The following is a 15,907-nucleotide window of genomic DNA, read 5'->3' as shown; positions in this document are numbered from 1 at the left end:
TTCTTTTGCATCTTGGTTAAAGTTGATCAAATGCAATAGTTCATGTTAGTACATGATGCATTAATGTTAAATGATTAGTAGTTCGCATGCAGAATGAAAATTGTCATCATTTACTCACCCTCCACTTGTTCCAACCCTGTACGAGTTTCTTTCCTTTGTTGAACGTAGAAGATATTCTGAAAAATGTTGGTGAACAGTTGATGAGCAACTTTGTCATAGTAGTAACAAAATGCTATGGAAGTCAATGGTGCTCATCCACTGTTTATAGATACCAACATTTCAATTCAAAACAATTCAAGTTTTTTTATTTTGTTTGTGTTGAACAGAAGAAACTTAAACCGTTATGAACAAGTGGAGATTGAGTAAATGATGACAGAATTTTCATTCTGGAAGTGAACTAAACCTTTTAATGGATATAAAAAAAAAAAAGTATAATAATTTTGAAAACAAAATTACATATGTGATCTTGAACAACAAAACCAGTATTAAGGGTCAGTAAATTGATATTTTCTTTGATGTATGGTTTGTTAGGATAGGAATCAGGATGATATTTGGCCAAGAAAATCTGAAATCCGAGGGTGCAAAAAATCAGAGGGTTCAAAATACTGAGAAAGCCACCTTTGAAATGGTCCAAATGAAGTCCTTCGCAATGCATTTTACTAATCAAAAAATAGGTTTTGATATATTTATGGTAGGAAATGTACAAAATATATTCATGGAACATGATCTTTACTTAATATCCTAATGATTTTTGGCATAAAAGAAAACTCCACAATTTTGACCCATGCAGTGTTACTTTGGCTAATGCTAAAAAATATACCCCGGCGACTAGACAGGCTTTGTGGTCCAGGGTCACATATACTGCAGAAATGTTATTCAGTGTATTAATGTTAGCGAATGGGACCTTGTTGCAAATGAAATATTTGTAAATCTATTGTAACTGAAATAACCAGTTGCTCATATAGTGATTCCTGGCACTGGTTAATTGGCATTTTACGAAAGCATTAATTTACGAAAGCATTTGGCAGCGGTCAGTATTTCTGGTTGCTGTTGTTGGCCATTCTCATTTTCTTTAGAAATGTTGCAATTTAGTTTATTGTTGAGGTTTAGTTTGGGCAATACACAGGGACTATTTATGGCTGACTGGTAAAACGTCTATCTATAGACTAAAGTCATGTGTTGCCTTGCAATATAATTAAAAAGATGTATTGACAGAAAACCACACACATACAAAACCGAGAACATATTTATTTTGTCCTTGATGCTTTGACTTCAACATGTTTACATTCAAATACAAACTTTACATTAAGACAGTATTCAGCTAAGCTGATGAAAAACAGATGTGATTATGACACATTTATTTGTGTCAAACATCTTGCATTGAGAGAAGATAGGAGTACAGAGTCTGCCTTGATATTGAAACGTGCAATTTTTTTCTTGATTGTAGAGAAAGAGTTAAAAAGTCATTGTTAAAGTTAGTGTTGGACAGCTGCTGAGTGTTTTAGTGGAAAGAACGACCTTTTCAAGTTCCATTCATTAAGTATCTGTACTCTTGATGGTCTGTTCCCAGTCTGTTAGATCATCTGCATTTCAGAGATAAGTAGCTGAGGCAGGCCGTGTGTGCTTAAAAGAATATGATAAGTTAACCTTGTTTTTGTTTTAACCCTTTATCACATCCCAAGAGGCCTACATTGGCCCATCCCTCAAACACAGCCATACAAGCTTTTTACAATTGGCATGAAATTAAAATGAATCAATTTTCTTGTTTCTTGCTTCATCCATGCATTTTTTTTTATTACCTCAATTTGTTATTAAAATAGAATTTAATCTTTCGGTGAAGCATCAGACTTCTATGCTAGACTTCTCCAAACATTTGATCTGCTTAAACTAACCCCTTCCTTAAAATCAACTGCAAGCTTGCATTCTGATCCAATCAACATCAGATATATATGAGCAAGTCCCTGCATTTAAACCATACATTTAAACCATTTCACTTGATTGTTCATCACAATACAGGAAACGAAAAACTGTTGCTACTTTGTTTCATTATGACTTTAAAATGACAACATTGAGATGTGCAGGTATGACTTGAGATTGAGAGCAAGAATATGTCTGTCCTTCTGACTGACAAATTATTTTTTGGATGTGCATGGTTATTTTTCCAGATCCACAGTACAGTCACAGTCAGGTCTAATTTTAATGCCTCTCGAGAATCATGTGCAATCCAGAAATTCACTGCAGTCTATTTTCACTACATCCAGAGTCAGCTTTCCTCCAGTTAAAAACAGGGGCTCCAGGAAAGGGCTGTGAGTGCTTGGGAAGAATTTAAATTCATCCAAACTCCTCTCTTCTCCTTCATATTCATCTTCCTCCTCTCCTCCACTTATTGCCCCATGAGTGGAAATGTAGTCCTCCATGATGTCTGTGATCTTGGTGATTTGGGTGCCATCAGAGGAACTGGACTCGTGAGAGAAACTTTTGATGTAGGCGCAGATGGAGGGATAGGGAACTTCCTCCACCTCCACATTATCAGGCTCCTCATTCACACTGGAGTCACACTGGTCTAGATAGAATTTTATTTCACTCTGTGGGAAGGGGAACAGGTGTGAACTAGTTAATGAATTACATTTATAGTTCATATTTGCACAATTTTTGTCAACCAATCCAATTCCATGTTTAAACAAAACAACAATACTGTGATAGGTTTGGGAAACCTACTTTGCTACTATGTGGAACAGTAGTATGTAAAAATAGTAATATGTCCGAATTCATAGTTCATTAAAAACAAATTGTAGGCGAAATACATTCTACTTGACATTCTAAAGCAACTTCTGTATTGCTTTTATACAACAGTTCGATAAACTAAATATTAATATTGCGCAACTATCATTTTAGTCACGATATTGCCAGTTGCCTACTTACAAAATACAAATTGTGCTCTACGTTCAAAAATAGTTCAGTTAAAACAAAAAAGAATGCTTTCGAATAAATCACTTGAGTGAATAATTCAATTCACTGAATTCTCGCTCATTAAGACAGTTGTTTTGTTCCTGAATGAATCAATATTTTGAATGAATCATTTAAGTAAATGATTCAATATCTCACTCACAGTGTAATACTGTTTAAAAAAAAAAAAAAAGAAAGATCCACCAAAACATTCCAACCACTAATGCACAAACTGACAAGCCAGCAGAGCTGGGTAAATTACTTGTCAACTGTAAACCAATGACAAACATTGTAGTCAGTTTCGTAATCCATTACATTACACATTTTAGGAAATGTAATCGGACTACTTTTTGATTACTTTCAGATTACGTTTGAATTAACTCTTTTATCACATTGATTTAAATAGAATAATCTTGTACCATATTGATAAAAAAATGCAAAGATAATATATTCCATTCATTGTTAGTAACAACCTATAAAGTGCATTAAATGTATTACTCCCTTGGCTAATTGCTAGTTTGTAAGAAAATGTGCTTCAGGGTTGGTCACACTAGACTACAATACAGTTCTTCGGGCACTTGTCTTTTAAAAAAAATATAAATTCAACAAATAATAATAATAATTAAAAAAATGAAAATAACCTCACATCCACTTTCCTACAATGCCACAAATCTTCAGTTTTAAAGCTTTTAAGAGGTCATGCTATGATGTCACCCAACCTGTAAATTTGAATGCTTTGGAATGCAAAACTTCTTTGCATAAGCTCGTGTCTCCAGAATTCTCACTCATATGAATTGAAGTGAATGGCAGTGTAGTGTGACCGACCGAAAAGCTTAACATAATGGCTGTGTTTATGCAACTAGCCTCTGATATACAGTACAATACACTGTAACAAATTTCTGTAGTTTTCACAGCATTATTACTGTAAAACGGGCAAATGCTTACTGTAAAACCTGTATACAGCATGTTACTGTAGATCTGCAAAGCATCATGGTCAATTTTCAATGGTGGGAAATTCTACAGTAAAAATATTTTTTTCTGTGAATCACAATACAGCAATTTCTAGAGGATTTTTTTTCCCCAGAAATGGAAAGCTGAAAAGCTAGATTCCACACTTTCATTGGAATTTTAACTTCAGAAAGGTAACTTTGCTGATTTATTTCCACAGTTTACTCTAGTCAAGTTAACTATTTGTTCAACTAATTTATTATTTATTATTATTTGTTCAAGAGTGCACTGAGAGAGAGAGAGGTAAAAGAGCGGGACACTTCCTAGTAAACTCGTGTCTTGTGTGCATTTTATTAGCAAAAAAAAAAAAAAAAAAAAAAAAAAAATAGTGCATAATTTCGATCGATTTTCTAATCTGGCAACATTCGATAACGTCATCAGTTTAGAGAAGGATAGCATTGTTGAATAAAAATTTAATTGGAATTGTGTATGTGTCTGTTGGTGCACTAGCAGGAGTTTTCTCCAGCCAGCTAACGTCAACTGTCACCGCCGACACCGCGTGCGTGCGTGTGGAGCAGTAAGCCAAGCCAGCCCGACTCCAGAGTCCAGACTCGACAGAAAACGCAGTTAGAGGTAAGACTTAACACATTTTTCATAGGTTCATGATTTTTCTGAAAATCATCGCAAGTCAAACCGCAGAAACAAGATTGTTGATAGTCTAATTTGAAGTGCCATTCCCGACATGTGGGAGCATACTGTATAAAGATTTGTCTTCTCTGGCAACATTAACGTACATTTCTAACGTCTTCAGTTTGATTAAAGAGTAACGTTTAGTATTGTTGAATAACATTAATTTGAAATTGTGTATTTGATGTATGTGCTGACGCGGTAGCCGTTTGAATAATCTCACTCGTCTTTTTTTTTTTTTTTTTTTTTTTTTTTTTTTTTTTTGCTTGCTATTAACGTTGGCGCCTGAAGAGTCAGACATTTAAGCGGGCCGATTCGAAAGTTTTATTCATTCGAGAGTTTTATTCATGACACGTGGAAGCATAATAATATATATATATATATATATATATATATATATATATATATATATATATATATATATATAATGATTTTTCCAGATCTTACTCGTATTTTTATTTGCCATTTGGTTCATTTCTTGCAGCAAAGAGGCCTTAACAATTAATCCAGGTAACGTTACATAAATTACATGAACTGGCATGTAACTATACAGTGTTTTTCAAATGCAAGGAATGTTGTTTCTCTTCAGACACAATCCCTAGAAAGTGCACATAAAACGTGCAAACATTAAGACATTTTGTGCGTTACAGACCTACATGTACCGATATTACTCAAAACCTAAACCAGCTAACGTTAGATCTCAAAAGACACACTTTCCCTTATGAATATTGTACTTGTGATTTCTAAAAGTGTTTTTTCTGTTTATTTTGTGTTACAGGAAACTTCCCCCCAAGCAGACGTTGAGGACCAGATTTCTCTGCCAAGCACTCTAAGACTCATCATGCTCGGTAAGATCCCAGCACTAGACATACTCAATAGATCCCCATTTTAAGTATATATGTATATTAAGTGTTTAGTATATTTGTATCGATTCACTGTGTGAACAAGGTTTTACGTCATTTTACACTGATCCAATAGAAAAAAATGAGGTCAATGCATGTATTCAAAACTTCATTTTAAAAGGTCACACTCACTCATCCTGTGTAATCCATGTCTCCAGTATTCTGTTATATGATCAGGACTTTACAGACACCCAGATTTTTACTAAATGAAGTGCACAAATTCTGCACTGTGCATACATGTGCAGGCTCACTACCTGGCTGTGCATCAGAGGATGTTATGAAAGTGAACTGGGTAGCAAAGTGTTTTTTTTGCCAAACAGTAAACCCTATCAGATTGAATGCTATACAAATTCATTTTTTAGGAGAGTCCATTCTGGGGGCAAATAGGTGGATGCTTTCCATCGAGGGCAGAGTTCTCCAACCAAATCCAACTGAGTGACCGTTTCGAATTCACTTCTGCTCTGGCTGTTCTTTTTGCATCATACTATATATTTAACATGGAATATCCTGCGGAGGCAGCCACCACATTAGAATGTATCCAGAGGTAAGCACTTATTTGTTGTTGATATATTTTTGACTAGGAATGGGAATAAAATATTAGAGTACTCATTCTTTAACCACCTACCTGATTAGTAAAATACTTATCAAAGTGTTTATTTGGGATTATATGGACTGTTGTGTAATTTTTAAACATCAAACTTTTATTTTAACTCACCATGCAAATGGTAGAAAAGTAAGCACAGCCGCTCTAAAGTCTAAAATTCATGCACATCACATTTTCTTTTCGTCACTTTATTACTAAAGTACTTGGTTTTTAGAGTACTTCTAAATTACTTAAACTTCCCATCTCTACTCTTCACACTTCCATTATTGTGCTCACTGTTATGAGCATATAAAATATCAAAACTAAAAATATTTATTTAAAAGACCATTTGTGAAGCTGTTTCATGACTAACGTCTATGATGACCGAGATCACAGTCTTTGAAGATGAATTGAGCAGCTCTATTTTATAATCTCTCTCTCAGCATCTAAGCAGGACAAAGGCTTTTCAGTGTGTTCAGTCTCATGTCTCTTCTACATGTCCACTCTGGATGTTACAACACTTTAATACTCATAGATAACAACACATTTCATCCTCTCTTGGAACGAAAGTGGCTAACTTCTGTCAACCTCATCTACAAGCAAGAACATAGATTTTAGATTCTGAAATAAAAAAAATAAACGCTTTTAGAATCTATGCAATAGCTAGGTGAATCGATTTTTCTCTCCAGGCCCTAATATGTGTGTTTTAAGTAAGACTTTTGGTTTATAGAGAAGTGGACATTGTATTACATGTTGTATTACACGTTGATTGGCTAAATCAAATGATCCAATCAAACTTTTATATATTGTCATCAACCCATCTGTCTTGCTTATAAACCTTTCCATTAATAATTAATTTCTTCCACTGCAGGGTAGAAGACTCCAGCCCAGGAAATTGTCTAATTCAGGCCCGTTTCTGAAGAAAAATACAGTTCTGGGAGAAAAACAACATTCAGGGACCAAATTCTACTGTTTGAAATCCTGCTGTTTTTAAATAATTAAATTTGCCTTTTATACATTCTAATTTTAACCGAACATATTAATCCATTTGAACAGGATTGATTTGTATGTTCAGAAAAGTGTTGTTGTATACAAAACTAAATGAAATGTTAACAGACAAATGTTTACCTATTGAAGATTTTTTTTTTTTTTGCTATGCTATTTTTATTTTATGAATTTAGAAATTAAAAGTGTGAAAAGTTATCAATAAATGGCATTTTTTTGGCAAAAACAGTGTCTTCATTTTACAGTACACAAAATTAATGCTGTAATCCTTATTACAGTAGTAAAATATGTGAGGTGATGAAACACAGTACTGTGATTATTACTGTTAAAAAGTTTACAGTATTTGTAAAGTTACTGCAGTTAAGTTTACAGTAAGCATACTGTGAAATGAACTACAGCAACTTACTAGCTAATTGCTGCCAGCAAGTTACTGTAAATTTCACAGTATTCTTCTTACAGTGTAGCACTGGGAATTTTCATTCTTTGTATGAGCCCACTGGCATGCAGAGTTGGGTAGTGACTGTTTACATGTAATCTGGATTCATAATTAAATTAAATTAGTTCCTTCAATAAGTTCCTTCACGAATATATAACTAGTCTTAAAGAAAAAAAAAACTTAGATGACCAACTTGTAGGACTAATCTAGGAAGTTCATGAAACTTGCCCCCGAAACTCTTGCAACAACACTCAAGCTCTGGAACTAACTGCTGAATACCAGTGAATGAGATTATAAAGCTGCGGTGTGAGGGAAATATTTTCTTACTGTCCTCGTTTTCCACAGAAAAAAAGTCTTAGTGGATGAGTAAATTATATCATTTTGATGAGTTTTCATTTTGACAGAACTATCCCTAAATGCTAAAGCTTGCTTATGATACCCAGAAATGCTGTTAGGTAGCTCACTTGTTTTGAAAATACAGTCTGTGTAGGCACTTCCTTACATTTACCTGGTCATCAGCATACGTCTTTGCACATTTGCTGTTTGCTGGATCTGGAATAATGGGCAGCAGACCCCTGCAACAGCATAAGAATCTATCAAGGAGAACAGACATGGCAGTGTTTCAAATCACAAAAAAAGTATTATTATTATTATTATTATTTGTCTGTAGAATTCAAGGATTTCTGCTGATTCTTACCTTCTATGGACAGAGGAGAACTGACAGATGCACAGGAGGATTAGACAGGCCAAAAGTACTACTCCACCAGCCAGGATCACCAGGGACAGAATTCTCTCAGCTGAAAAAGGATATCATAGGTCACTCTTACCTACATCTTCTTTGTCCACAAAAGCGCTTAAAAAATGCCAAATATTTGGATTTAAACCCAGTAAATGATGTTGAAGTGCAACAATCTTCATAAATACATACAGTCTGATAGCGTGCAGAATGGGAGATCAGTTCCTTTGGGTCCCTCCCCTGCATCAGTCCAGGCAGTGACCCACAGATTGTAACACTGATCTGGTGACAGACCACTGATGACAAACTGTGTCTTTGGATGGTCTACACCTGCAGCCAAAGTGCAGCACCACATCAGAAATCTAATATCTCAGTTGATTTAGCACTGCAATTGATGAACATCCCAAGCAAGCAGTCTTTTTATATTGCTTTATAAAATAAATCTTGAGAGCCAACAGTAAATATTGTTTCAGTGTTATACATTTTAACATTTATCCCCAATTAATGCTTCTTGAACTCCCTTTAAACAAGATAAGCCTTACTGAATTTGTGAATATCTCCCTTCAACTTGTCCATCAAGTAGACAGTGTATTTTTTCAAACAGCCTCTTCTCTTCTTTTGAGGGATTTCATTCCAGGTCACTCTCAAGCTCTTTGTGTCCTTCCCTAAATGTTTAGGATCTGGACCCTGTTCTGGAGCTGTGAATTCCAAGATGAAACAGTGATTATGATAAGGAGAGTCATGCATTTTAATGTATATTTTCACCAGGGCTACATTTCTTTTATTACAAATACAGTCAAAATAATAGTAGTGTTTGTGTTATATACATATTCTTGTTTTATATTTTAATACATGTTAAAATTCAATTTATTGCTATAGTGTAAGCTGAATTTTCAGCAGCCATTACTCGTCTAAAGTGTCACCCTTCAGAAAGCATTATAATAAGCTGATTTGTGCTTCAGAAACACTTCTAATTATTGTCAACGTTGAAAATATTTTTTGTGGTAACCATTGCATTTTTCAGGATCCATTGCTGGAAAAAAATGTAATCAAAATAAATAACAAATGTCTTAACTGTCACTTTGATCAATTTAATGTATCCTAGTTGAAAAAAAAAAACAAATTATATATTTATATATATATATATATATATATATATATATATATATATATATATATATATATATATATATATATATATATATATATATTTTTTTTAAATAAATAAATCGTACTGAAATAAAAAAAATAAATGAAATAAAAAAATTAATAAATCTGCAAACTTTTGAATGTGCACTGAGTGTGTGTGTGTATATATATATATATATATATATATATATATATATATATATATATATATATATATATATATTTAATTCACTTTGATGATTATTTATACAGAATGAGAATTAGGAATGAACCTGATTGCCATGAGGAGATGCCTTTGATGGTTGCCATTTTGGGACCAGATGATCGCAGAGCGGTGACTGCAACCTGATAGCATTCTTGAGGCTGCAGACCTGGAAAGACAACAGAATATAAGGTATTTTATTACAGTGTGGAAACCAACCAACTAATTTCGACTGGTCTTAACTCATACCATCCAATTAAACCTGCCTGTAATGTGAGCTGTGGTATCCACCACTCTGGTCCACTGAATCCCCTCTATGTTTCCAACCGGATACCAATGCACCACATACTCAGTGCCTGCAATGTCAAGCTTGGGCCAGAAGAGGGCAATGCTATGATTATTCAATGGCCTGTGTGACAGTAAACCTGCAACTAGACCTGTGAACACAATATGCATGGCTTAGCTTTGCTATATTGGCCACAAGCATCTTTCAATTATTTGGCTCTGCATTGCAAAAATTTCAAAAACCAAAGGCTTACCTGGAAACCGCAGCTGAATAATTTTGACAGGAGATTGACCCTCTGAGTTAACCGCGGACACTGACACAGAACAATTATAGCAGCATATGCTCTGATTTCTGCTGGGTGGAACTACGATGATAGAGTGCCTCTTTCCCTTTTGCTCCTGGACACTTATATTATAACTCTGAATTTTCCCCTTGGCATCTGAAATGTTCAGTTCCTAAAACATAAAAAAGCTGAATATTAAGGCAATCTTTATTACGCAGTTCAGTTTGTCTAAATGCATGCATCTGGCCTGTGATAGAGTCAGCCGTTAATGACATGAGGCACAAAAATGACTCTAAAAGAGAGAATTCTCAAATCCATCATTTCCTCTAAGCCCCTGCTCAGTTTTTGTAAACTGAAACTAACAGTCGACTAACTTTTGGTTTCAGACTAAGTGTGTTTGGGAAGATGCAATTCACACAAGCAAACCATTGCTTAGAGGTGGTTTGACATTTAAGGACCTGTGTGAAAAGTAAAGTACAGGGGGAGGGAATCGTGTAAGGACCTGTCTAAATGAAACATTAATAGAAAATAGGTCAGTGAAGGGGTTACGTGCCTTCCAAAATATGCGGAAACACTTGCTTTTAGATTGTGGGGGCTTCTGTTCTTGGAGGTACCAGACATCAAGTGCCTTATCAGGAGCTAAAGAAAGAGAGAAGAATAAAAACAGTTCTATTACAATCGGTCACACTCTTTTTCTTTCACTTGGCATGTCAGTTGTTAATAATCCGTATAATGTGGGGTGTATTCGTTGTTGTTTTTTTTGATTTTTTTTGCTAAACCAAAAGTCAGTGCAGTCCCGTCAAATTTGAAAGTTTTCTCTTTAATCACTTCTTAACGAAGTTAAGTAACACTAAAAAGTTAATTTAATCAGTCACCACTCACGTTTGCTTTAGTTTTGCCCATTATCTCAAGCACCTGCGACATGCTAACAAAGTAGTGACTATCCCACGCCAGTACAATCAACTTATCTAACACCATCATACTTCTGAAGCGCTCTTTCCAGCACACGCGTAACTACCCACATTCATACGACCCCTTACAGTTTCTGATGAGGGAGCAGCTCAAAATGACTACACAAACTAAGCTACCTTCAAAATTCTATAAATACAAAATGTGACTTAATGAAGGTCCTTACGAGTCATATATTTCATAACCTACCTTCTTCTTTTGTTGTTTTTTGCTTTTGTTGACTCCAGTCACTCCAAAGACCTGCTGTGTGGTTTATTTTCCTCCTGATCTGGAAATTGTACGTGGTATCTGGATGTAGCGAGGATATGTTCAGTCTGCTCTTATTATTAGTCTGCGGAGACAACATAATCAAATGTGTTGTTATCTCACCAGATGCGAAGATAAATATGAAGATTTCTCTGTTAGAATATCTTTCAAGAATATTTGAAATGCTTCTTTTAAAAATGTTAGCATCTGTTTTCAATAAAACAAAAGTTGATGGAGTTAAAGGTTAAAACCGTTGTGCAGCTTAATATTTTTTAAAGAAATTGTGATCAATTTTTCAGAATCCTTTGATGTTTCTTTTATCCATTGCTGTTCATTATAAATATCTTCATTCACAGTTAAATACAACATGGCATCTGTGGATGAATCACACACTGTTTGATGTCATTGATGCCAAACAGCATTCAGAATTTCCCCGTTTGTGTTCCAAGGAAATGAGGGTGAATAAATGACAAACAATCATTTTGGTTGAACCATCCCTTTAAGCACACGATTGACTTTCACCAGTGGAAAGCGTCCTTAGGTTTAGAGTCAACGAGACCATCTCTGGATCCCCAAACATATTTCTTTATCAAAATTAAAATATTTGGTATTCCTGCAAAGCTGTCTGTCCTGTACTGTATGGAATAGTTACTGAAATAATTTCATTGATAACGAGACATCAAGACGTATGTTGTGGGATGTGCAACAGTCATCCTAATAATAAGGATTGCAAAAAACCCCTTTCTTGACATTTCTTATTCCAGTTTTGAGTCATCACGGAGGGCTTGTGGTTTGACGACCAAACTAATCTGTGAGGTTTTGTGGGTTTTGTTTTTGTCATCATGAATCGACTCATCTTTGCAACTCTGCATTTTTATTTATCAGCTTTACCAAGATAGACAATGGAGAGGTCTGCAAGTAAAAATGAAGTGGCTTTGAATACCACTTCAGTCTGATTCTAACTGAAGATGCTGAACAGTTAAACAACATTTCAGAATCAGAAGCTTTACCTGGAAGGTGTCTGAGATCCCATTTACAGCACTGTACTGGATTTCAACCAAGTTCATGCTGTGATTGTCTGTGTGTAGGTTGCACCATCGGGAGGAACAGCTCACATTAATGATTTCAGGCATTGAGGGTTTTACTGTAAACGAACAGAGAAACATTGCATCATTTTCGGGCCACATTTCTCTACATCTGAAACGCAGTCCAATTCTTTTTGGTTTTAGATTAAGTCAAGATCTTTTGCAGCAGCATCTGAAATAATAAAGTCAACTAGCGTTGGTTGTAAAAACAACCAATTCTATAAAACTGACCAAATTTTTTGGAATCCTCCCAACCCACAACTCTTCTTGCTAACCAGGCACAGCATGACAAAATGAAAAGCAATAAAAGCTATTAACATCATTTTTTTTTTCATAAATAGGCAACAATTTTTCTATTCTTATTTATTTATTTTTTTTATGACATGGACAGACTAAGGTGAGAAACTGAGAACTTTTTGTTCTAGTTTTAATGCAGTGGCTTTCAGGACGAGTTCATTTTTTAATAAGACAAAACAAGCAAGCAAATAATATCTGTACATTTTAATATTGTAAATATTAATATAATTTAATATTGTATTTTAAATAATAAGGCTGAGAATGGCCTTTACTGTTTTACAAGTAGCCAACAAAAATCTCATCCACACACTGTACTGACTGGCTTTGATATGCATCATGCAGCATTTCTGCTTTTGGTGTTGACAGAAAAACTTTTTCTAAAAATATATATATTTTTTTTTTTTTACAAATCCAGGGTGCAGTAAAAAGACTTTGGAGAACTGTCAAAAGTTAATCAATTCCATCATCCATATTAAACATAACTAAACCTAAACATTGAGTGAATTCAACTGAATGGTTTCACTCTTTTTGTTGTTAATAATTATGAGTTTGGGAATTTATTTACCTATATTTATGAGGTTGATGGTGTGAGGGCCTGAGGTTTTTGAGCCCAGGGTATTAGAGACACTGAGCCACACAACAACCTGTGTCATTTCTGAGCTTTTGATGGGGAAAGTGGAGTGACAAAATCCTGTAGCGTTCATAAAACTCTCATAGCCAAGTTCCAGGTCACCATGAACCCTGAAAAGGCACAGGGAAAACATCAAGTCAAATAATTAAATTAGTTGTACGTGTGTCTCTGCTTTTGGTTGTATCGTATGATCTTTAACCTTAAAGATCCTCCTTATAAAGCTGATTTGACTCTTTTTACTAACCGTAACTGACATGTGGTGTCGATTATGGTACCTCTTCCCGTTGTCCAAATGCAACTGACATTGCGAGAATTCATTTTTTGAACACATGTGAGGTTTTGTGGAATGTCTGGAGGGTCTGAAAAAGAAGCACATGACTGTGAAAGTTTCAGAATTAAAAGTGTCAGAGTCTCCACCCTTGCCAAAGGGTGGAACAAATCATACTTGTCAACGTTTCCCACTAATTTAGTTTCATTAATTAGTTTCAGCCCTTTACAAACATTTTTTATTTCTCTGCACATCATTTTTCACTAAGAGAAGGTGTCTTCATTTTGTAACTCTAAAAGACACATTTTGCAAAGTTGAATAATATGGCATGATATAAGACAAGGTTACCACACATCTAGAAAGATAAAAGTCTGAAATTAATTTTCAATTATCATTTTAGCTGATTGCAGAGCTGAGAATTACTTGAAAAAATTGTATAATCAATATAGAAATTTAGTGATACAGACTGTCCATGTGTGTGGGAAACCTGAAATAAAGACATGTTCTATAAAGTTACAAGCTTACATCCAGGTTTGATGTCGATTCCACATGGTTCTGGGTTCTCCTCACACCTGCAGCTGAAAGTGCTGAACTCTTTTATATTCACAACTTCCACAGACACCTCCATTGACATGGCTTTCTTTTTTATATATTGAATTTGCGTTCCATTTAGAAAAATGAGTTTGGAGCATTGCTTGTTAAAGATACAGGAGAAGGTGAAGTTGGATCCTAAGAGGACTTCTTCACCTTTGCTTGATCTCACAGTGCACACAGTTCCTGCAAGAAGCATAAACAGAGGAAGCATTAAAATAAAAACTATGTTATCACAGTATAGCACGGGATATTTGCACCAGGGTTGTAAATATCATAGACATTCCTCTGTACTCCCCATTATTCACAATAAGCAATCATTATGTGCTTATAGTTCATTCTTAAATTAATTTATTTTGTCCACCACAATCCCAATTATGTGTTCACATCCTTAAGTTTTTGAGTGTTTTGTATGCAAATCTGAACGCAGAAGCCAAATGTTCCATACAAATTAGGTCTAATTTCCATTCCACATTCTCAATACATAACATTCTCACTGATGACGCTGTCCAAAATTATATGTTTTGATATTTAGGCCACATAAAATTTGTGTTTCTTTAACTTAAGACAGTTTTGGTCCTGAGGACTCTCTTTGTCATTTATTTGAATAACAATATCCGACTGTCAGTAAACATGCATCACCAAATCTGCAATTTGTTTTTAAAAGTCATAGTGTCAAGCCACAGTGTCATTTCCACCACAACATCAAACGATGTCGTTTTTTTCTTTAATAACAATCTATGCTAGAAATGAGAACGATGCAGATGACTTGAGTTTTTTTTTTTAATAAAAGGTCTAATTTTGCAGCTAGCCTTAAATAACATTAACAGTTTTTTTTGAGAAGTAGCAAGAATAAACGTCGAAGCCATGAAACGGTTTCCAAGCGCTTCAAATAGGCTAATGGGAAAAAGTGGTTTGTTGGAATACAAGTCAAACCGTGGCCCATCAAATATCCCGAATCTAAAGCAAATCTCATACATTAAAAATAATTATATCATACCTTCATGTGCACCTGTAGCCAGGATGAAGCAGAACATTACAAGGATCGACCACGTACATTCAGAAGACATCGAGCTCGGTGCTGAAGACCACACAAACTCACAAGACCCTCTGTAAACAAACATTCATGAGATTTTAAGAGTTACCTTCCAACTTTACTTGCTTATTGAGAAGTTCAAGCCACTCTTTTATCATTTAGACAGGTGGAAAAGAACGCGTTCTACAAAAAAACAAAGCTATAATTCAGCAGTATACACGTCTCCAATAATATTACAACAGTAGAGCGTTTGTCACGTCGCGTTAATGTCGCGTAATTGTAAGACTTGAAGACCCAAACGGTTCATCGTTTAAGATAACACCTTTCAAGATTTTCTGGTATATAACATAGCTGTATACTTACCCCTGCCCATGGGACAGAACTGTTCGGTTTGGTCATCGGTGCGGTTTGTGAGTTTTAATGTGGCAGTAGAGCCCTCAGGCGCATCTCCTCCCTCTCCTGTTGAAGAGCTGAGCGCGCGACGTCTTGTGTGATTTGTAACAAATGAGCGCGTATGACATCAGTAACCTCAGCACTCGGTTTACTGCAGGATACTGTTAATCAGGATTTTTTTTTCATTACTGTATTGTGAAGTACAGACGACACATTAATCATAACGGT

At 35.0% G+C, this 15,907-nt stretch overlaps 1 protein-coding gene and 1 long non-coding RNA gene across 4 annotated transcripts; one reads left to right on the top strand and one right to left on the bottom strand.

Annotated features, from left to right (window-relative positions):
• Positions 1-1,228: 1,228 nt before the first annotated feature.
• LOC128015670 (interleukin-12 receptor subunit beta-2) lies at positions 1,229-15,793 on the bottom strand. Of its 3 annotated transcripts, none has more exons than XM_052599715.1 (16): positions 15,650-15,793; positions 15,251-15,360; positions 14,185-14,436; positions 13,636-13,750; positions 13,326-13,501; positions 12,389-12,522; positions 11,322-11,463; positions 10,717-10,802; positions 10,134-10,335; positions 9,861-10,031; positions 9,665-9,763; positions 8,786-8,941; positions 8,436-8,573; positions 8,205-8,304; positions 8,016-8,100; positions 1,229-2,585 (listed from the first exon to the last, which is right to left on the bottom strand). In XM_052599715.1, exons 2-16 carry the CDS (start codon positions 15,318-15,320, stop codon positions 2,214-2,216), a joined length of 2,298 nt encoding a protein of 765 aa, XP_052455675.1. In that variant the 5' UTR covers positions 15,321-15,360; positions 15,650-15,793; the 3' UTR covers positions 1,229-2,213. The 3 variants fall into 3 exon arrangements, with proteins under 3 accessions (XP_052455675.1, XP_052455676.1, XP_052455677.1); XM_052599716.1 differs by having other exon boundaries at positions 8,016-8,082; XM_052599717.1 differs by lacking the exons at positions 15,251-15,360; positions 15,650-15,793 and having other exon boundaries at positions 13,636-13,769; positions 14,185-14,308.
• LOC128015673 (uncharacterized) lies at positions 2,582-7,297 on the top strand. The gene is made up of 4 exons (XR_008183984.1): positions 2,582-4,527; positions 5,360-5,429; positions 5,846-6,027; positions 6,938-7,297. It is a non-coding gene; the product is annotated as an uncharacterized LOC128015673 (long non-coding RNA).
• Positions 15,794-15,907: the final 114 nt, after the last annotated feature.

Source organism: Carassius gibelio, chromosome A6 (assembly GCF_023724105.1).
Source record: "Carassius gibelio isolate Cgi1373 ecotype wild population from Czech Republic chromosome A6, carGib1.2-hapl.c, whole genome shotgun sequence".
Taxonomy (NCBI): Eukaryota; Metazoa; Chordata; class Actinopteri; order Cypriniformes; family Cyprinidae; genus Carassius; species Carassius gibelio.
This window is presented reverse-complemented; position numbering and strand designations above follow the sequence as displayed.

Bases quoted from the DNA above. Each gene is read 5' to 3' on its own strand.
- LOC128015670 (XM_052599715.1), bottom strand. From the start codon at position 15,320: ATGTCTTCTGAATGTACGTGGTCGATCCTTGTAATGTTCTGCTTCATC. The intron at 13,751-14,184 runs GTAAGCTTGTAA...CTTCTTTTTCAG, and splicing joins AATCGACATCAAACCTGGAT to ACCCTCCAGACATTCCACAA. The intron at 11,464-12,388 runs GTAAAGCTTCTG...TTGTCTCCGCAG, and splicing joins GGATCTCAGACACCTTCCAG to ACTAATAATAAGAGCAGACT.